The sequence below is a fragment of the Phascolarctos cinereus genome, unplaced genomic scaffold (genome assembly GCF_003287225.1).
Source record: "Phascolarctos cinereus isolate Bilbo 61053 unplaced genomic scaffold, phaCin_HiC Scaffold_5;HRSCAF=322, whole genome shotgun sequence".
NCBI classification, from domain to species: Eukaryota; Metazoa; Chordata; class Mammalia; order Diprotodontia; family Phascolarctidae; genus Phascolarctos; species Phascolarctos cinereus.
Window position 1 is genome coordinate 343903554 of NW_027555958.1, and position 23148 is coordinate 343926701.

Sequence of the window (23148 nt, forward strand, 5' to 3'; positions counted from 1 at the left end):
GCAATGCCCCATAGACAGGATGATAAGCTTTTCTGTTGTTTTTATTTTCTTTTGGAAAATAAGCAAAAGGTACAACCTATTTCAATGATTACAAATATTGAGGAAGTTCTCAGCATTTCAGAAAAATACGTTTTTAAAAATTTTACCATTTAGTTGTAATCAAGCAGGCCAATGGACTGAACCACTTTTTACCCCCTTTCTGGATAAGCAGCCTATATCTTCTAAGGTTATTTGCTTTATTTCGTTTGGTCAGGTATCTGTAGTGATCAGTCTGGGCTGTATTCTCTCTCTCTTTTTTTTTTTCCTTCCCATAGAATCATAGTGCTAGAAGGGACCTGAAAGAGTTCATCTATCCTAGCCTGCACACAGCTTTCAGATATCAACTATCAAGGAAAAATAGATGTCACAAAGCCCCTTACTTCACAGGAGAAAAGTAGATCCCCACTTAGATTCTCAGATCAGAACTGATCGGCTTACAGCTTAGTATTGTATGTAAAACTACGGGTACTTATTTAGTAAATGTGATTATCTGGTTTTCCGCAACAATTTTAAACTGCTCTAGATCATATCATACACTTGTTTGAAAGCATACTTGCTAATGGTAGAAGAACCTTTAAAGACGAATAGACAGACCCTGAAAAATCAGTTGACATGCCCAAGGTCACACAATGACTAGGTAACTTGTAGGCATCACTATGTTACAGAGTAGTACAATAATTGATGCCCCTCAGTAATCCCAGAAAATGAAAAATGATCATTTTTTATATTCTCTGAGAACATGAGGAATCACAGTATTTGCATTACAGAAACTGAAAGTAGGAAAGTACCTTAGCAGTCATCAAGCCCAACTTATACTTTGAAGTATTTTGGGGGAAAAAAATCAAATAAAAATTATTAAAGTGAAATGACTAATGTCAATGTGAGGCACTGACGTTTTGCTTTTGATCAGGCCTTTTCTGACATTTTTTTTAGATCCTAAAGCATAAATAATCTTTTAATGAAAGACTTCAAGGAAAGAGGACATATTTTATTCCCTCTGACTTCAACCTATCCTAACCAGTAAGACTGTATGAAGTGTAAACTGTTTTAATTCAAGGACATCCTGTTCAGTTAAACTCAATAAGTATGCATTAATTGTCTGTCTTTGTAAGAAAACCAGTAGCTAGAATCTAAAGATCCCACCCAGGGTAGTTTGTCTTAAAACACTCCATACACATTTGACAACTTAGAACTAATTTATTAGTTCTACTTATTATGTCCTGTTTATTAAATAGTATTGTAGATATGTGACTGTCAACCAAAAGTTCAGCTCTACTAGGAATGCGCATCATCCTCTTGGCGTTAAGTGCCAATCTTTCTGTACCTCTCATAGTATCTGATTGCCATTCACTAGCTAGATCTGCTCCTTTATGGATAGTGTAAACTTTCTCATCCATTTATGCTGTGGCTTAGTGTTTCCACCAATCATAGCCATGTTGTTGTTGTTCAATTGTGTCCTATTCTTCATGACCCCATGGACCATACCACACCAGGCCCTTTTATCCTCTACTATCTCTCAAAGTCTGTCCAAATTCATGTTTGTTGTTTCTATGACACCATCCAGCTCATGCTCTGCCATCCCCTTTTACTTTTGCATTCAATCTTTCCCATCATCAGAGTATTTTCCAGTGATTCCCGTCTTCTCATTATGTGGCCAAAATATTTAAGCTTCAACTTCAGTACTAGACCTTCCAGTGAATAGCTGAATTAATTTCTTTAAATATTGATTGATTTGATCTCCTTGCTGTCCAAGGGACTCCCGGAACCATAATTTGAAAGCATTGATTCTGTGCCTCTCAACTTTCCTTATGGTACAACACTCTCACCATACATTGCTACCATGTACATTTGACTGTTCAGATCTTTGTCAGGAAGGTAATATCTCTACTTTTTAGTATGCTGTCCAGATTTGCAATAGCTTTCCTTCAAAGGAGCAGGTATCTTAATTTCATGACTGTAGTTGCCATCTGTAGGGATCATATCCATGGTTCTTCCCTAATTCTACTTTGGACAATTCCTCTCCTTTATGCTTTCCCTGCTGTGGAGTTCGTTGAACATTTAAACATTTAATCAGATCAAATAAAAGGTAATAAAAACAAAAGTAATATTTACATGTAACATAGACTGTGATTGTGTATTCCATTTGATCTCAGAACCAAATCCTTCCTAAATGAAGAAATCTTCCAGGACTATAATATAGCTTTCATATATCTCCAAGGCCAGATTATCAGAACTAGCACACAACCCACACGTTCATTTCTCAGCTGCTTGCAGTTAAAACTGAATAAAAGGTTTTGGAGTTATGGTTCTTTTAACTTACAATGAACTGCTAATAGCAGCAAGAAATTTGGAGCTCCCTCAGACTATTTCCTGAAGATGAGATGGTGTGACTTGAATAAACAGGGTAGCACAAGACAAGATATATGGAATCTTAGTTTCTTCACTTTTCAGTGGTCTGCTTCCCATATTTTTGTTGATATAATCTTTAAGAAAAGTTTGTTGGACTTTTTCAAAGAGAAAGTTAACTGTTGACTGCCATCAGCATGCTTTCAAAAGCAAATTTCTTGAGTGAAACTGAGTGAGTGAGTTCCCTCAAACATCCACTGGGTTCATCTCTTATTTACACATTTGAATTGCCTTGCATTCCCATTGCAATTCTTAATAGTCATTTAATTATAAAAAGTAGGAAAGAGCCAACTTATCAGTGTAAAAACAGAACTTCATTGTATACCATCTTGGGGAAGGAGGTGGGGAAGAGGGGGAGAAAAACTGAAAACTCAAAAGCTTATGGAAGTGATTGTTGATAAATTAAAATAAATTAATTAAAAAAACAGAACTTCATTGAATCTGAAAATCTAGCAAACTGCATTTTTCCTTATTAAAGCCTTGCATGAAGCCCATGTTTCTCATATTTTGTCACACTCAGAAAAAGTGGCCAATTAGTGTTAAGCACATAGTAATAGATGCTTGAGTGCTTATTGAACTAAATTGAGCTGAATGAGGTGAGTTTTAGTGACATGGAGATCATGGCTATAGGTAAAGAAATCTATAAAATGGGAAGAGGAAGGTTATCTTCCTCCTGTATTTTACTGTCCATTTCTACTTATTGTCTCCAGATCCATTGCACCATAAATAGCCTGAAGCTTTCTGGAGCACTACCTCTTTATCCATATTGTCACTGAAAATGCCTCTGCTATACTGTTGAACTAAGCTAACTAGTATACCTCCCTTGCCCATTCATGAATAACTATGATCATTTCTACTTTATGCTCAGGAGAACAAATGAAAAGAAAATTAGCATGTCACTTCATAAAGGTTGCAAACCTCAGAGACATCTAAAATCTATCCTGTGATCAGAATTCTATTTTCAGGACAATCTTTGCTGCATTTTAGAATTCCGGGATTGGAGTTTCACCTAATATTGTTTTTAATCAGTCTAATGAAAAAGTTGATGTCTTTGAAGGATTTTTATAAAGGCTCTAAATCCATAGCTGTTAAAACAGAGAAATATATTTTGTATCATTTATAAGAACAGGGGCAGGTTGGGTAGCACACCAATTAATTTCCAAGCTAATTTGATGGAGATTTCTCTTAGAAATATAATGAAATCAAGGGATTAAAATATTCTAAGACTGACAGTCTTATAGATTGAATTTTATAGATTTCTTGCTATATTTCATATTATGAGTATGGAGGCATTGGGAGAAAATGTTAAACAGGAATTTATTTATGCTTTTTACAAATCCCTATTTATAATTATGTATTTAGATATTTTGGATCTACAGATTGTTATTGGACTGCATTTTACATAATTCAGAAGGACTGAAATTTGCATATTTTTAGGTATGCCACACAGCTAAAATTCGTAGATTGTTTTGATATCCATCTATTATGAGGGAGTAAGTTCAGAGGAAGAACTAAATCTAAATGATGATTTTGGTAATTGGATTTAGAATAAATATTTAGTGAAAGGAAGATGCAGTGTCTAAAGTGAAAAGAAGTCCATTAAATTGAGGCAAAGAGGGTTCTAATTTATACCCTTCTAATATTCTATTATGGAGCAAGTAGGTGGTGCAGTGAATAGAGCACTGGAATTGAAATTAGGAAGACTCATCTTCATGAGTTGAAATCTGACCTCAAACACTTACTAGCTCTGTGACCTTGGGTAAATCACTTCATCTTGTTTGCCTCAGTTCCTCATCTGTAAAATGAGCTGGAGAAGTAAATAGCAAATCACTCCTACCAAGAAAACCCCAAAAAGAGTCATGAAGAGTCCATGATGACAGTAAAAGTGGGTAGGAAATAAAGCCCTGGATCCAAGTTATGCCTGGCAGCTGAGGCAAATGATTCATCATAAACATTTAGAAGGGATGAGCCATTTTCTGAGGTGAAATTGGTACCTCTATGAAATGGTGTGCCAACATGATACCATACCTTATGAATGATGCAAAACATATGCCCATAACAAATTGGTTTGTTTTCTATGTGCTTTCTGTTATTTTTTTTAAATGCAGATTTAAAAAATGAACCGAGAATCATTTAGTTAAATTGATCTGAGTGATAAGACTGATAGAGAGACTGCATTTTTGGTTTGGCCAAAAGTTACATGCTGTAGTTACACTGTCGAAGTTTATGTGAGTTGCCAATGAATATAATTACTTTATTACTCCAATTGTTTTATTTGAAGCCTATATGTGTACCTATATGCCTATATACCTAAGAACACATGTCTACATGTGTTATATATTTTCCCACACCATATAGAAGTAGCTTTTACTCTTAAGTGTAAGGTGCCTGTGAAATATTAGAAAGGCTCTATTATAATTTCATACCTCATAGATATTCTTTCCCCTCTCCTCTTACCCAAGAACATTTTATAGCATTTGTTTTGTTGTCATGAGAAATTGGAAGGCATCAGAAAGGCAATGAATTTGAATATAGCTTTCTCTTGTTGTCCAGGAAAGGGGGAAAGGAAAAAGTACTACTATCCGTATTCCATATCGCTATCATAATCCATCTACATTTGTTTGAGCTTCAGTTTAGTGCAAATAGAAACAATGCCTCAGAAATCTCAAAACAGAAGTAATATAGCTTCAATCAAGTAACAGTTTTAAATGACTCAGAGACAAGGCACACATTCAGTTAAAAAAAAAAAAGCCCAACAACTGGCTATACTTAAAAGCAATTGAAATGCACATTCAAAGCTAATTATAAACAAATACTAGTTAACACTTTAAATAAAAGGGAAAACAGCAAAAAGATTTAGAGCCTAGACAAACAGATGAAAGGGTTCTAAGTTGCTTTCCATCTGAGATTACTCAAATGCAACTCTGTCTCCAATTACCTGGGAAGATGTGGTATTCCCTCATGAGAGCACAAGATCAGAAAGGGCGGCCCTTTTCGTGCCTCTGCTTACTCATAGACCTTTGGAACTAGTTTAGCAGAAATACTTCAAATTGCAAAAGGGTTTGGAGCCAGGCAGCGACAGTAATCACTGGGTCAAAATAGTAACATAGTAGGACAACAACAACAACAACTACAAAAGGGCTGTGGTGACAGAAGTCTGGGGAGGATTTTTGAGTGCTTTTGGAGGAGACATTGATGAATACCAAGTTGCTGAAGTGGAACTGTTTTTCAATATTTTTTAACCTTTTGAATGCTTAGCAGTTGACTGAATTTATCTAGCCAGCAGTTTTATTCAGTTGAGCTGGAACTAAAAGGTAATCCAGTTTTTTGACACTTAAAAGGAGAAAAATGGCTGCCCTCTAGGAAAGTTCAGGAGTTCATTTGCCATCTGGTTTCAGCAAAGGGCCCCCTATTTGCTCCAAATTGTCCACCCCTAGGTCCTGTGATCCCATAAACCACAGGTCAAAAAACACAACCACCACCCACCATGATGCAGCCATTATGATGGAAATGTTTAGTTTTTAAGCTTAAAGGCCTGGTTGAATGGACTATAAGGGAAGTGAATGGAAGTTTCATTCTATTTTCACTACAAAGGAAGGTAGAATGAACTGTGGAATAGTCTCAAATAGGAGTTAGGTTCTAAAGTCAGTGAGTGAAATTATAATCACCAAAGTAAAAATTACCACTACCTCCTTTTTTTTTTTTAATCAAGGTCTCCAAGGTGAACAGCCTCAGGTTGGTTGCCAATATATTAGTTACCAATGATATGGCAACCCATATCAATTAATTCAATATAAGATTGGTTCTAAGGGTTCAGTAGGTTCGGAAGGATGGGAACAGCTATAAAATTTATCACACAGTGAAATGAGATTTGGCGCTTGGAAGTAGATTTTGATTTCCTATCTCATGCTCATTCCGGGGAATATGTTCATTGAATGGAATGCAAGTAGACCCACACTATTTAAACTGTCATTCTCTTATATTCTTGCTTTCTCTTTATATATAGTTATCTACACCTATATCTCTGCATATAGTTAAATTTACTTAATATTCTACTATAACTGACTTTGACTTTGAAATGTCCAATTCCAGGTGTATAATTCCAGATATGACAAAGTCTACAGAAAGTTAGGGAATAGTTAAAATTGGTAAATTTTGCTACACATTGTGATCTCAGGTCATAAAACGACTCTCCTTTCTTATTTCCAAGGCCATCTTCCTTTTCTCTCTAACAGTAACGTAGGCATTGCTGCCTTCCCTGAACTCCTACTCTGTTTCCCCAGTTTCTTAATTTCTTCAGTGGATTTATAACCTGTAGCTCAGGACCTTTCTTTATTAGCAAATCTAATGCTTCTGCATTATGTGATATAATATGAGATTATGTAATGTTATGCTTAGTTGGAAAGTGATATACTACAGATTATCTCTTCAATGAGTTTTTGTAAGTTAGTTGATCTATTAAATTCATATAAGCTCTTCCCAAACTTACATTATCTGTCTCTTCTAGAATTTTGCATCTTCTGTTAAACACAATTAAACTAGTCTAAAAATCTTCAAATGCTTTTCTATATCATAAGCATTGAAAGTTCTTCAACAAATATAAATATTCATTTAAAAATCAAACTCCAAATGAATAAACAGAATGCATGAAATTTCATCAAGGTTTATTATTTGATTTTATATAGTCTAATACTATGGGACCTATGATTGTATCCTTAGTTCTTTTTTTTGCCATAAAGTTGCCATAGATTATAAAAAATCATTTACATTACTATGTAGTCAGTCAATATATTGAACACCTAAAATGTCCTCAGCACTGTGCTAAGCACTGGGGTTTCAGAGAAAGGCAAAAGGCAGTCCCTGCCCTTAAAAAACTCACAGTCAAATGGAAGAGACAACAAATAAGACATGTAAAGGATAAATTTTTAATACATTTAGTGTCATGTACTTTTGGAGTCAAGGTTTATTATTATTCTGAGACTTCTAAAGAATTACTATTAAATAGGAATATAACCATACTCCTGTCTAAACTTTGGGTGATTTTCCTGAGAGACAATCCTATATTCTATGTGCTGCATAAACAAAGGGAGACTAGAGTCTGATTGGCTGTCTGTCCTATTAGAGAAGCTGCTGACCTGCTTAAGGGAGAAAGGATTTCTGTGGAATCTAGGAGGACTTCTAGAGAAAGGCTAATGTGGAACTTCTAATGGAGAATGGGAGATCCCCCTGGAGCTGCAGACATTCTGAAGTTTTTATTTGCCTCTCTCAAGCACCTCTTTCAAAGTCATCCAATAATTTTGAAGAAAACTCCTCCCATATGTAGGCAAGCATCTTCATTATTTCCCTCAGCCAATTAGTAGTCATGTCTCCCTCCAATCACACTGTATTCTGTGTCAAAGTCAAAGGGCTGCCCTTCAGAAGATGCCCCCAGCTTGAATGGAAGTGGGGATAGAGTAGAAATAATAGCATCACATTTATATATCACATTAAAAATTTATAAATACTTCTCTTCCAATAGCCTGTTGAGATAGATAGTGCAAGTATTACTATTCCTATTTTACTGGGATACCATTTACAGGACTGTTTACAGCTGAGGAATGAATCTCTTTGGCTCAGAAAGGTAAAGTTCCTTGCCTGTGGTCACACAATGACACTGGGTCTCAAACCTAAACTGTCAAACTCCAAATCCAGTGCTTTTCTCCCTTCATCATACTGTTTTCTCACACCATTAGAAAAGTTCCTGGCATTTCCATACCTAGATACTTTGGCATTCAGTACCTTGGCATTTCCCTTTTTTCCCCCAAGCAGAAGCCCCAAGTGTATTAAGATACCTTCTAGAAAACCAGCAAAGTCAATGTAGTGAATTATAAAAGAAGGGAATATTTCCAGAGTCACATCACAGGGAAAGCTGTGAAATGGGAATGCAATGCAAAAACATGGAGATGAATGGAATTATGGGAGAAAATGATGAGGACGGTGGTCAAGGTTTCTAGTTAGACATAGTTAAAGAAGATGATTAGGAAAGATCTTCAAGGGGTTGGAAGATGATAATGACAACAAAGCAACATTATTAGTAATCAAAGCTTTTTTAGTCTCCCTTCTCTGGTTCAGTATTCTGTTTTCATTATTATAGTGTGATTGGAAGGTTGCTAGCCTTGTTTGATGTCTCAGAAAAGTGAAATATGTGCTGCAAGTATTAGTCTAATGAATTTTGCTGGCAGTAAAGTAACTGGTATCTTTTATATTTCTTCCCTCATATAATTAACTCAACATATTTTATTATAAATCACTTGATAACAGATTGTAAATATACTGAAAACAGTCTTGAAATTTAACAGTGGTCATAATTTCCACAAATTGTCCATGATGAACTAAAAAGAAAAAGGAAAGTTTTTCCCTCACTGGAAAAAATAGAATAGAAACTGAAAAAAAAATTAAAATGATGAAAGTGAATCTGCTTGAAATTACAGATTGAAAAATTAATATTTTTTTTCTGTTTTGCCTTCTTTCAGCAATAAGTATTGTCCTTTAAGAGTATTCTCTTAATGGGAATATAACTCAAATGGGGAACAAGCCATAAAACTGTTATCATATTCATATTGTAAGGAAAAATGGATTCATCTACCTTTTTAATCACCTTGCAAACACTTTTCATTTTCAGATATCAATAGTTCTTAAATTATCTTAGTCATAATGGTAATAGAAGCATTTTGTCAGTGCTGACATATTTGATGAGTGTTTAAAGTCAAACTTGGCTAATCTATGGAGTCCTTTAGGACTCTCATCATAATAACAGTAAAGTCCTTCACATACGACCATGTGATACTGCTGACTGACCACTAATGTGGCATGCATTTGAAATGCTTTTTAATACCCCCTGAGTAGTGGTATTTTATTTACATAGATTTATTTACATCCCTACCTAGTCCTCATGTAACAAAGGGCTCACATTTATGATGAGAATTAGGTAGTTTATGGCCTTAGAATACAGTAAAGCTACTTGGATTACGAAAGGAATTGAAACTTTGACACTGACTTCATTTAAATGCCAAACCTTAAGAACTAACCATCAATGGACTTTGAGCTAATCAGCCACAGATCATTCTACTACACTTGTACAGAAAAAAAAGCAACAACTAGAGTTAGAACCACTACGAGATAGAAGAAAGAAAATAACAATTTTTATTTTAAAATGTTGAAATCATACATAAAATGTTATATTTGTATATGTAATAGAAATACCTCAAAAAATTTCGCTTGTTTTTCATTTTGGGATATTTTGTGGATTATATGCTTTAAAAGATAGTAGAGATGTTGTATATGTTAATCATTTATCTCTTCTAATTTACTAAAATCCATTTTTTACCCATGTGGAAAAGCATGTCCATAGAATCACACAGACTAGATTTTGAGGATATATCTTTTTCTTGTGTCTATAGATAAGAAATGTATTTGAGAGGAAAAGAATTATTTCCCCATAATTTTAATCATGTATTAAAAGAACTATAACTATAATTAAACTAAGGCAAATTTGTTTGAGTGGAGGGATGAAATGCTACTTTAAGATATTAGTGTTCTCAGTTAAAGCCCGAGTCATCCTATGACATTTATATATCTGTGTATTAATTTATATTGAAATGATTTTTTTTAAATTAAGATCATACTTTATATAGTGGCATGGTATGGCCAGGTGGTGCAATGTATAGACCATCAGGATTGACATCAGGAAGATCTGAGTTCAAATTTGGTCTTAGACACTTACTATCTGTGTGATCCCGCAAAGGTTACTTAACCCCTATTTGCCTCAGTTGCTCAACTATAAAATGGGGATACACTAGAGAAGGAAATGGTAAACTACTTCCATATCTTTGCCAAGAAAACGTATAAACAAATGTCCATAGGGTCACGTAGATTCAGACATGACCAAACAATAATAAACAACATGATATGGAATGGTAATTATTCATAGACTGAGATCCTACTGATTTCAAATTCATAATAATTAAGGGGATGGGATGGAGTTTATTCTTATAAAAATGAAAAAGGATTTGATTTAAAAAATAGTCTAAACAATATTTCAAGGACAATATTTGACCTGAAATGTTTGAAACATTGTAGGGGTAAACATTTACATACAAATAATAAATATGGTAATTGAAAGTTCTAATATATTCATTAATCAAATTGCCAAAAACTTCCATTAGACATATGCGATTAGCCCAGTTTGAAATGCTTTATAATCTCATTGGTATTAATTTTAATATGTCCTATAATTTAGATTTTTAGCAATTAATGTTGTTTTTCCACCATTATTATGAATTAGCAGTTTATTTTAGGTAAGTGAAATCAACATAAACAAATTTAATTAAATGCTATCCCCAAGTATAACAATATGCTATTTACTCAATCAACAATCAATCAAAAATACTTAAACAGCTTGCTAATGTGCCAGTCACTGTACTAGGTGCTGGTGATAAAAAAAAAAAGATTAAAATAGTCCCTGTCCTCAAGAAGCTCACATAGTAAGGGGGCAGACAATATGTAAATGACTGGATGTATTAAGTATGTATATATAGTAGGTGAGGCGATAATATCAGGGGTGAAAGCACTAGAAACTGGAATTACTGGGAAAGGCCTCCTGCATTTGAACTGAGTCTTCTTAAAGGAAGCTAGAGGAAAGAAGTGGCAGGTGTGAGAGGGCAAAGCATTCTAGGCATGGGGAAGGCACTGAGATGGTAGATGTAGTGTTGTGTCCAGGGAATTGCAAATAGGTCAGTATAGCTACATCATAGAGTAGGTGGTAGAAAATAAAGTACAGAAAATCTGAAAAAGTAGACAGGGACCACCAATAGGCTTTACTAATATTTAAAATCTTATCAGTATTATTAAATCAAAAGAAAAACATATGTGCACTAGATACTGAATGTGATCTAGACCAATGGTATCAAACTCAAATGTATACAGATTGCTGAGGCCCGCAAATCGACTTAGGAAAACATAAACTGACATTATCTATGTTTTAAGGTATTTTTATTTACTTTATTAAATATTCCCCAATTGCATTTTAATCTAGTTCAGGTTGCACTGGGGAGTTTTGCAAGCAAAAACCTGTTTCCTCCATGCCTTGGGTTTGATGCCTCTGGTCTAGACCATATGATCTATGACATACGTTAAAAACATTAAATGGAAGAATCACAGGTACAGTGTAACCATCTATAAGTGTTTTATTTGCATCTGTCTTCAATTTTACTCACTAAAGTAATTTAACTAAACCATTGTTGGGTAAATTTTATTAAATATCAAAAGTTGCTTTGAGCTTGAAATCGATTATATGCCCTCAACCCCATCTCACCCCTCAAAAAATCACTTTTGTTGGAAAGTTAGCAACAACATTATCTGAAGGGATCTTGCAGTGTTTGAAAGTTGTATAGTGGACATAACTGTCTTGTGTATATGGACAAAAATCCTTGTTGGTAAATGACACGGCCATGTCACCATAACATGAATTGAATTCCAACTCACCAAGGTTTTCTTGTAAGATTCCCATATAAAGGGGAAAAAATCTGTTTGGTTCATTGAATTGTTGACTCATATTAAGAATTAAAATGGTGAACCATAATGTGATTCCTTTGATCTGTAATTGGACTGTTTATTAAAACTAATTACCATTTGAACATACAAATTCTTCTAGTTTCTAAACCATGTGAAAGTATTGGGCAAAAAATATTTTACAATATTGAGTCCTATGGCATACTGGGAGTAATGATTAGAATATGGATTTGGGCTGAGTAAGATAGTCTATATTTGCTCCCTTTTAGTAACAATTGTCACCTTGCAACACGAAGATTATATACTGAGTACTGTGCTTTGACCACCAAACTTGTCCATAGAATGAGACAAGCTCTGCTCTTTTAGCTCTCATATCAAAATAAATCTTTATAGAGCTCCTACATAGCTCCTTTAAAAATTGTAAATGAAATAAGCTAATATTCACTTCCGTCTGTTTATCATGATTTAGGGGACAACTTGAATGCTATATCTTTTATGATATCACTTCAGAAAATCCAATGTTATTAGTATTCTGTCTCCTTGCATGCAAGGAATACATATTTGAAAAAAGTGTCTGTACCATATACTAAGGAGGTAAAAACTTAACTTGTTGATATGAAGCTCAATGCAATGATTTCTTTAAAAATCTATTTTAACTATCATAAGAAATATCCTTTTCCAGTCTAAGTCTGAATCTGATTTTGTAAACTAAATTTGATAACATTTCAAAGGCTTTCCTGAAAATGGTCTAGGTTTGTTTTGATGTGTGTGTGTGTGTGTGTGTTGTGTGTGTGTGTGTGTGTGTTTAAGCAACCCTTTTGTATTTATAGAGTTGCTTCTGCATGGAAATCTTTCTTTGTGCCAGGCAGCCCAGAGCAAATTTTTATGGTGCAGAGTGTTCATGCTGAAACTCTTTCAAAGAATAAATCATGGAACATTTGTCCCATTTTTAATATGGTAAACAATTGACCTGTAGACTTATGTAAACCATCTAATGTGCAAAGTGTGTGGGGTTTTAGGGGTGGGAGCAGAGATCCTTGCCGCCAGCTCAAATGATCCTGTCAAATTTTAGCAATTCTGGCAAATAGTAGGAGTATGACACTCAGTTATGACTTTACAGATACTGTACAGACATTTGAAAAACCCCGTCTTGGGGCTGCAAAACACTAACCAGTCCAAGCTGTACTTTTGTGTTTTAAGTAGTGATGGAGACACTTAAGAAATCCACAAGTAAAATGTTTCTCTCTGCATATCTCCAACTTAGTTTTTTTTTTGTTATTAAATTTATTTTCTTATTTTATTAATTTTGCCATTTCTATTCCTTCATTACCAAAATATGAACTCACCCACCATTGTGTTCCAAATGGAATATTCAGACAGAAAGATAAACTCCTTGGTGGATAGTTTCTTTGCCTGTTGCTACTGAACCTTTTGCTTTTGATTCTTATAATGTACGCTGTGTATCCTTATAACCGTATCTTCTGAAATAATTTAAAAATGGTGATGAAATTTCAACATTCTTCAAACTAGCAGTATGGCAATGAAATGTCAATTTTTTTAAAATTTTCATTTGTAGTAAATCTTGAGGTTCTTTTGTATACCTCTAGAGTTATAATCTCTGAGTTTGTGAACTTTTGCGATGTACATTTCTTTAATGATGACTGACTGAAGTCATGCCACTTTCTTCAGTTGACTTTGTGGCATAATAACTACAATCAAAGCAGAATTGTTGTTTTCAAAATTAATGGAAATGCTGTAGATTCAAGTTTGCTACAGAAAAGTGAAATTTAACGTTTTCTGATTTTATGGTTTCACTAATTAGTAAAATGGACAAATTCCTAACAAGTAGACCTGTCAGCCCTCCCCTCAACCCCCAACCAAAAATGGGATAGACTTTTTCAAAGTTCAGTTCACTATGACTGGAGGCTTTTGAGCAAAGGTTAGATTACTGTTCATTGGGAAAATTGTAGACAACCTCCTAGATCCTCCTAAATCTAAAAACTTCAAGTTGTTGTCTTCTCTGTAGCACTATTATATTAGTGAATAAATAAGGGTACAATAAGGTAATTAAATCTTATACCTATATCATATTCACATTTTTTTTATTGTCACTTTTTTAGAATTTTTTTCTGAAGTTATCATCCTATCAATCCTAGGAATTGTTTTTAAAGATCCTAAAAGCCACATAGAACATGAAATCTATGTCTTGCTTATAGGAATATTATATACCTAATTTAGAGGGATAAAAACTACAAACCTTAAATTATGTGTCCATTGTGTTTACATTTTCACCAATGACATCCTATTCTAGTGCCTAAACATGAAATGGAGGTGACCCTGGCTCTCAAAGTCTATATAAATATATGTCCATAGAACCTGAGCTCTTGCAGGTTCTGCAAAGTTAGAAAAGCTTTGAGTATTGGCCCAGCAAAGTATCCATTATGCCTATTGTCCAGGGAGCGCAGTGGCTGAGTTCAGAGAGAGTCATTACCAGACTAGCCTTCTGATATTTTGGGGGCCACAAAATCTCTCATAACCTTTCAACCAAGTTGTAGTGGTTGACAAAGTATATGCACTGATGACATCATAGAAGATTAAAATATTAGAGGAGAATATGGTGGTTAAATATGTATATATATATATATATATACATATATATATATATACATATATACACATATATATATCTGTAGGATGTTTTAAGTTGATTGAAGCTGTTTATGAATCAATGAATATTAGGTTTATAGTTAGGTATGCTGTTAAATGTTGCTATATAATAATTTTATAAGGTTTGCATCATATTCTCCTTGAGATAATGGCACTTATTTAGTATTTATAGCATCTCTTTTTTTTTCCTTCCATGTTTGCAGCGAAAATTGACCAAGAAGCTGAGGAGCATTCATTGACAGCGGCTCATAAATGGTGAGAAGACTCGCTCTGCTGCATTAAAATGTCTCACTTCAGAGCAGGTTTGCAAAGTGCTTGGTGTTGGACATACCCAATGTGTCTATGACATAGCATATTTCATTCAAAGTAACCAACTAAGAGCACCAGTCATTTTTTAAACAATTTAAACAATTAAAATTAATCTAACATAGTACATCTGAATGTACATTGTTGCTGCTGAATTTTATCTTTTTTCCCCTCACTAGTATAGGATATCATTACCGTACTCTAGGAGCAGCTAGGTGGTGCAGTGGATAGACTGCTGCTCCTGGAGTCAGGAAGACTTATCTTCCTGAGTTCAAATCTGGCCACAGAACCTTACTAACTGTGTGACCCTGAGCAAGTCATTTAATCCTATTTGCCTCAGTTTCCTCATCTGTAAAATAAGCTAGAGAATCAAATGGCAAACCACTCTAGTATCTTTAGCAAGAAAACCCCAAACAAGGTCACAAAGAGTTAGACACAACTAAAAAATGACTAAACACCACCACCACCATATCTAACCAATGCGTTTTATCAAGTTCAAAGCTGCAAAGCCGAAAAGGAAGTTTAGAAAAGCAAACAGGAAACAATGAAAGCAGCAGAAAACAGTACTGCTAAAAAGTAGGTAAAGGATTTTGAAGTTGGAATGTAGTAAACTTTCCATAAAGGTGAAGAGAGATATAAAAGGAATCAGACAAAATTGCATCATTGATAATACAAGGAATGTGTAGGATTTGGGGAGTTGGTTTCTGAGTTGCAGATTATAGCAGAGGTAGACACCTGATTGAAAATCCATCATTTATCATGCTTCCATTTGTTCCTCCCTTTTCACCTCCTTAATCCAGAAAACTGACCAGACTTGAAATAACATCCTGACTCAGATATAGTTCCAACAGCCATAATTTCCTTTCTTCATTGAGAGCACATAACAAGCTTGGATACTCAATATTATAGAACCATATGAACTTTTATGGAAACTGGTGATTAGTAACTAATTACCTTAGTTAAAGACAAAAATACATAATAAATAGTACCTTAAATGAGGACATGGTGTATGGAGATTTTTGTTTATTGAAAGATTGGTTAACAACAGGAGTTGCTAGGCCCTGGAATATATCACTTGAGAGAAGTGCATAGTATATTTCTAAGAGTTCTGTAAAATCAACAGAAGAATCATAGACTCTTAGAACTGGAAGGACCCTTAGAAGTCACCCAATCCAACCTCTTACTATATGCATAATCTTTTCTGAAATATCCCTGGCAAGTTAACAACCTCTACTTTCATACGTCTACATTCCTAGTTGATATCAATCTATTATGTAGTTAAGAATCTTTGGCTAAAAGTTGCCCAACCAGCTGCAATGAATCTTTACTCTCCTATCTGTCCAGACTGTACTTCACCATCTTGTCCATGAGGATTTCTTGAGGGACTTTGTAAAACAGCTTGCCAAATTCAGAAGTGCTATGCTAGCATTATGAACATTTTTCTGCCAGTGTTTTGATGCTAAGAAAAAAAATATTTTTTGGTATGATTTTTTTCCCAATGAGCTTATATTCATCTCTAAGATCATATTTCCCTTTTAGGTACCCCAAAATTATCTAGCTAATAATCAATTTTTGAATGGGGGGAGAGTATAATGCATATTAGTCTATTGTTTTTAGAATCTAATTTTCTTATCTTTTAGAAAATCCAGAGGTGTTTTATAGGCACAATTAGACAAGCATCCTCATTGTTCCTTAAAGATTCTTACATCTTCGGGGGTCACATCTGCAACTTTGGTCAGAACATAGACAGAATCCAATCCTTGGAGATGCCTCTAAAGGATTAAGTTCTCTATAGCTTGTTGCCTTCACGTGCAGTTGAGAGAATGTAACTAGATATAGAAATGACCTTTAGCCTACTTCAGAAGGAAAATGAACTTTGAATTGTCATCAGGGAAACTATGTTATTCCAATGAGTCCCTCTTTTCCATAAATACATAGTGACTGACCCAAAGATACATGGCACTATCTTCAGGGTTAGAATCCCTTTGGAAAGTAAACACTCTTTAGAGACTATTGAACAAGCATCAGACCTGCTTTGTTAGAATAACTCATGGTGTTACTCTTCTCCTTTCTCAGAGGAGCACAATACATCAAGAAATCACTTTCTCTCTCTAGAAAATCTGGTACTTAAACTCTTAAACTCAGGAACTTTTGAACTTAGGTTTCCCCACGAGATATCAAACAAAGGCTGTGCCTAGTGGCTCTGGTTTTGCCATAGACATCATCAGGATACCTCTTCCTGTCCCAGTTGCTATAAGAAATGGCAACAGAAAGGCAGAAATCTATCCAGGAACTTGAGTTCCAGCAACTGCCTTCTCAGGCCAGCTGGAAAAGCATGTGAAGTAGAAACCTACCCTGGAGAGAAGGAAACTGTATATGACCACAAACTTCTTTCCTCTACCTCTAAAATGCATGTCGTTGCTAGTATGCTACAGTTTATTTATGAAAGTGGAAAGTAATTCTGAGTGAAAATGACTAGCCTATTTTTGTCAATCATGAGGAAGTTTGATTGATTCTTAGCCATTAATTAAGAATGCCAGTGGGCACACCCATATTCCATGAGAGATACCCTGCATTTGCTTCTAAACATTGATCGATTCCCTACAATTTCATCGAGTTGACTAGAAAACTCATCTGGAGTGAACACTTCCTTTATTACCCTTCCCCTTGTGGAAGTATTTCTCAAGAATATAGTAACTAAGAAATCTAATGATTCAAAGATACTTTTAAGGAGGGAGATTGCCATCATTAAAATAACATTTTAGCAATATAATTTTTATGCATTCCATATTGTGCAAATAGCAAATAGGTCTTAGATATTTATTGTATCACACTTCACATGACTTCTGATTGTCAAAACTTAATTTAGAAAAATAGATGATTTTAAAATAATTCTTTATATACTGATTCAGATTTCCCTTTCATTTAGTTAATCTTAATTGAAACTTTACTTAACTGTACCTGGAGTATTGTGCTCTGGTTTGACTGCCATATTTTAAGAAGAAGATTAATCAGCCGGGGAACATAAAGAAGTAGATGACCTAGATGGTTTAAAGGCCTGAAGATCATTCCATATAAAGATCCATGAAAGGAACTGGGATTGTTTGGCCTAGAAAATAGATAGCTTAGGACAAAGATGATAGTTGACTTCTGTTATTGAAAGGCTATTAGAAAAGAAATTAGACTCATTCTGGTTGGTCCTAGACAGGCAGTGGTTGAAAACTGCAGTTATATTCTAGATTCATGTAAGGAGAAAAAGTCCTAACAACTGCAAAAGAGTAACTAACAGCCTCTCTCAACAGCAAGTGAGTTCCCTTTCAATAGAGGTATTTAAGCAAATACTACATTGCCATGTGTTGAGGATATGATAGAATGGATTCTTTTTCAAGTATAGGTTTGACAAGGTGGCTTCTTAATTTTCTTCCATCTAATTCATAAAAGAAGAATAGATAAAAGAAGTAAATGACTGAGTTTGGAGAATATTAATATGTAGACTCTATATATTGTAACTAAAGTTTCAGAAATTCTTAAGTCCATCCGTATGAGAGTAGTAAAGTCATATTTGTCAGATACCCAGGAAATTACATGATTGGTAGAATATTGTCCATTTAAGAAGTCAATAATAAATTCAAATATTATATTGCTGTTGTCAGGCTCTGGCAGATTTGACAAAACCAGTACCATTTATCTATCATCTGCCAGTATAGCTGACTTAAATTTAATGAGGCTTGTCCTAAGAATATTTGAGTCACTGTGAAGATTTTTTTTTTGTTACATAGGAAACACCTACCAAAATGGAAAGAGGTTGCAAGATGCATCAGTAGAGAGTGAACCTTCACTGATAAAATTAGAGATCTTTGAAGAAAAGTTATTAATGCTTAATTGATCAAAAAAATTTATTAAGTATATGCTATGATCCAGGCACTCTGCCAAGTTCTGGAGATACTAAGAAAGGTAGAAACAGTTCCCACCCTTAAAGACTTCATTCTAATGAGGAAGACAACTTTTAGATAATTAGATATGTGCAAGATACCTACTGAAGCAGAATAGATAGGAGTTAATATCAGAAGGAAAGGTAATGGAAGAATTATAGAAGGCCACCTGAAGAAGCTGGAATTTAAGTTAAGTCTTGGAGAAATCATGGAATCCAGGTGAGATTCCATGGTGAAAGAGGTGAAAAGAGAGACTAGCTAAGACAAGGGTGGAGACACAGAATTTAATATAGTGTTAAAGAATTGCAAATAGGCCAGTGTGCCTAGATGGTAAAGTTTGTATAGAGGAATAAAGTATAAGAGGACTGCAAAGGTGGGAAGTGTCCAGAGGTTTAAATGATAGAGGATTTTACCTTTCATCCTAAGGCAAAAGAGATCCACTGGAGTTTATTGAGTGGGGAGGAGGGTTGTAAAATTACCAGGCTTGTGCTTTAGGAAAATCATTTTGGCAACTTGCATGGATGATGGATTAGAGTAGGGAGAGATTTGAAGCAAGAAGACTAACCAAAAGGCTATTGTAATAAACCATTTGACAGATAAGAAAACCGAAGCTCCAAGTGTTTAAGTGTTTCATCAAAATTTAGAACCCTGAGGGTGGCTCCAAGTAACACATTTAGGGAGAAAGGTCTACTGAAGCAAATCATGCCAGTGACATTTTCTTCCTGTGTGACATTGGACATTCCATTTACGTGCCCTGGGCTTCACTTTCATTAACTGTAAAATGAGAAGGTTGGACTAGATGGCCCCTTTAGTTCTCTTCTAGCTCCAGATTTGTGATCTAATATCTATCATGTCAAAAAAAAAATTAAGGACTTTAGTTAATGGCAAACTTAATCTATGAGCAATATGAGTGTGCCCACAAGGCTAATTCCATCTCATTCTACATCACAGCAATTAACAGTGTCAAAACCAAGGTAGGTAATGGTCCTGTTGTACTACCTGCCAGTCTGAGTTTCATATTTAACTCTGGGCACCATATTTTGAATAGCATTGGTTAAATTGGAGAACATTGGTTAAAAAAAAAAAAGATCTCAAGGATGACAGTGAAACACAAAAAGAAATATAAGGAAAAGAAGAATGAGGGAAGCTGTAAGGAACTCAGTATGTTTATCCTGAAAACCACAAAAGGTGGTGGGGGTAACCATGCAACTGTTTGGAAGGCTATTGTATATATGGGGCATTAGGCTCAGTAGCTGTCATTATAACTCCAGAAAGCAGAACTAAGACCAATAGGTGGAAAATATAGGCAAAACATTCTGTCTCAGTATAAAGGAAAACTTTTAATTATTGGAGCTGTCTAAGAAAATGTTGCATTTCTAACAAATGAGTGAATTCACCATCAATGAAAGCAGTTAAGTAGAAGCTAGAAGACTTTCTGGGTGGTTAGAAAAAGGATTTATTCATTTATTTATATGTTCATCTATTTATTTATCTATTCATTTGTTTATTTACATTGAGGTGTAGTTTAGATTTTCCTGGCCATGGTCACTTTCAAGCCAGGTTCTAAAATTCTTGAGTTATTTTTTAAACTTCATGTGGCATTTTATAATAGGTACAACCATTAAAATATAAGCCCAGCCAGTTATAAATGCAACTGGATTTGGAATCAGAGGGCCTGAACTGGAATCTCTGCCACTTTCCACCTATGTTCTCCCCCCACCCCCATTATTTACTTATTTTTAAACATTCAATTAAAAAAAAATTTGAGTTCCAAATTCTCTTCCTCCTCTCTACCCCTCCCCAACCTCCTGAAAAGGCAAGCAATATGGTATCAATTATACATGTGAAGTTATGCAAAATATTTTTCCATATTAGCCATGTTGCGAAACAACAAAGGTAACAGCAAAAGGCAAGAAACATAAGGAAAGTGAAAAAAGTATGTTTCAATATGCATCAAAGTTCATCAGTTCTCTCTCTGAAGGTGGACAGCATTTTTCATCATGAGTTCATTGGAATTGTCTTGGATCATTGTCTTGACCAGAGTAACAAAGTTTTTCATAATTGATCATGATTATAATATTGTTGTTGTTGTATACAATGTTCTCTTGGTTCTGCTCATTTCACTTGGCACCAGTTCATCTAAGTCTTCCCAGGTTTTTCTGAATCCATCCTGTTCATCATTTCTCATAGCATAATAGCATCCCATCACAATTATACACTACAACTTGTTCAGCAATTCTCCAACTGATGGACGTACCTTCAATTTCCATTTTTTTTACTACCACAAAAAAGCTACAATAAATATTTTTGTACAGGTAAGTCCTTTTCCCTTGCTTAAATCTATTTTTTAAATAATATAATTACACATAGAAAAAAACAATCTGAGAATTCAAAGTACAAGAATATACCATGTACATCATTAATTGATTCTGCAAAAACATGATATTATTAAAGTCTAAGTTAGGAAACACAATTCCATAGAAAAAGTTTTATAAGTGGCCAATTAGCTACACTATTACAGTGAAGCTTTGAAATTTTATGGTGGATTCTGTATTAGCAACTTCTGTGAAATAGAATTAATACGAAAAATACATTTAACATAACTCTAAAACTCTAGACAAAGAAGTGCTTAGTTATAGAAAAGGAAATGTTTTATCATGTCTACTACTTTTTCTTTTCACTATCCCTTTTCCCATCTCCCCCCCATTCCACCATTCTGTCATTGTGTGTTTCTCTCAAAATATCTTCTCCACCTCCCATATCAATTTGTGTTTTGACCTAGAAATTAAAGTACTTATTACCAACAAACCCACATATATATGTGAACATATATGTGTGTGTGTGTGTGTGTACATATATATATATATATATACTTCTCATGTGCTATATTAAAATACTTTTAAGTGTTTTGTGTAGAAATATAAGATATTTAAGAAAGGTAATCATATGATACAAACAGTAGTATAGTCTAATCCTTTTATATGCAGTACTATTATTGGTTAATGTGTGAGAAAATTGGATAAATAGAAAAAAAACAAGTAGTACAAAGTGTTGGATGAGTGGAAAGAAACTTATATAATTAATTTGCACAATTAAAAAAAAAAAGAATAGTTAACTTTAGCCTGTATATATCTTAAACCTACCATATATACCTAATCATACTGTTTTAATTTTAGATACCTAGGTTAACTATCCAACCTCTTTTCCCCAAATTCTTTCTGACTATAGAAAAAAAGAAGGAGTTTTACCTTCTACTAAGCACCTACCATGGTCAGGTCATAGTGCTAGGCACTGGGGATAAAAAGACAAAAATGAAACAGTTCTTGCACTCAAGATGTTCCCATTTTCCTAGGGTATATAACACGTACACAGAATTTGAGGATGGAGTTAGCACTAACAAATGAGACATTTAGGAAACGGTCACTAATAAAACACTATACATGGCAGAGGTGGTGTGGAGGAAAGCACGTTTATGACATAACTCCAAAACAAAGCCCTATTCTACATACTTTTCCAAATAAATAATATTCGTGCTGAATTGCATGAGTGCTGCTTTACCAAAGCTAGAATTGCATAACTGATGAGTTGAAATGGAAAATTAATCTTTCATACAAAATAAAGACAAAAATGGAATGCTGGTTCCAAAGGCTCCATATAGTTTGTAACTGTTCATTTGTCATGGGAGAGAAAATATTTAATCAGTCCTGAAATGATGTACACTCTCTTTATCATGTTTAGTGACTTTTAGAGTGTCAGTTTGTAAAGTGTTTATCCAAGGAATGGATTTCTGGCACATGGATAAAATGAAAAGTGAAATGTTTAGCTCACAATAGGCATATTTTCCAGGATCTCTCTGAGTAAGTATCCTGAGATGAGAAGAAAGCATACAGGTCTGTGTTTATCTAGCTTATGCAGGCAGACAAGGAAGGCTCCAGCCTGGTATTAACACTGAAGTGACATGGAATGTCTTTGCAAAACTCTAAACAATTACATCATTCCCTTACTAATATTGATAAAGTATAACAAATAGAATGTGTTACTTTGCAATTAGAACTTCATAGCCAAATACTTCAGACTCTGTTAAAATATAAGCTATCTAGCTATCTACCTTGGGGGAAGGGGAGCACTTCACTTCAGTACTTACTATGGGGGGGTGGGGAGAGAGAGAGAGAAGGAGGAGGAGGAGGAAACTTCATTTATACTCTTCAAGTAATTTACAACTCTCTATACTGAGTACATTTGTTGTTTG

The 23148-nt window shown here is 34.5% G+C and overlaps 1 protein-coding gene across 1 annotated transcript in view; it reads left to right on the forward strand.

Moving 5' to 3' along the window:
* Positions 1-23148, forward strand: part of FMN2 (formin 2) — a 464655-nt gene that overhangs the window by 357120 nt on the left and 84387 nt on the right. Inside the window, 1 exon segment of the mRNA XM_020982044.2 lies at positions 14865-14916. Coding sequence (XP_020837703.1) covers positions 14865-14916 — 52 coding nt within the window.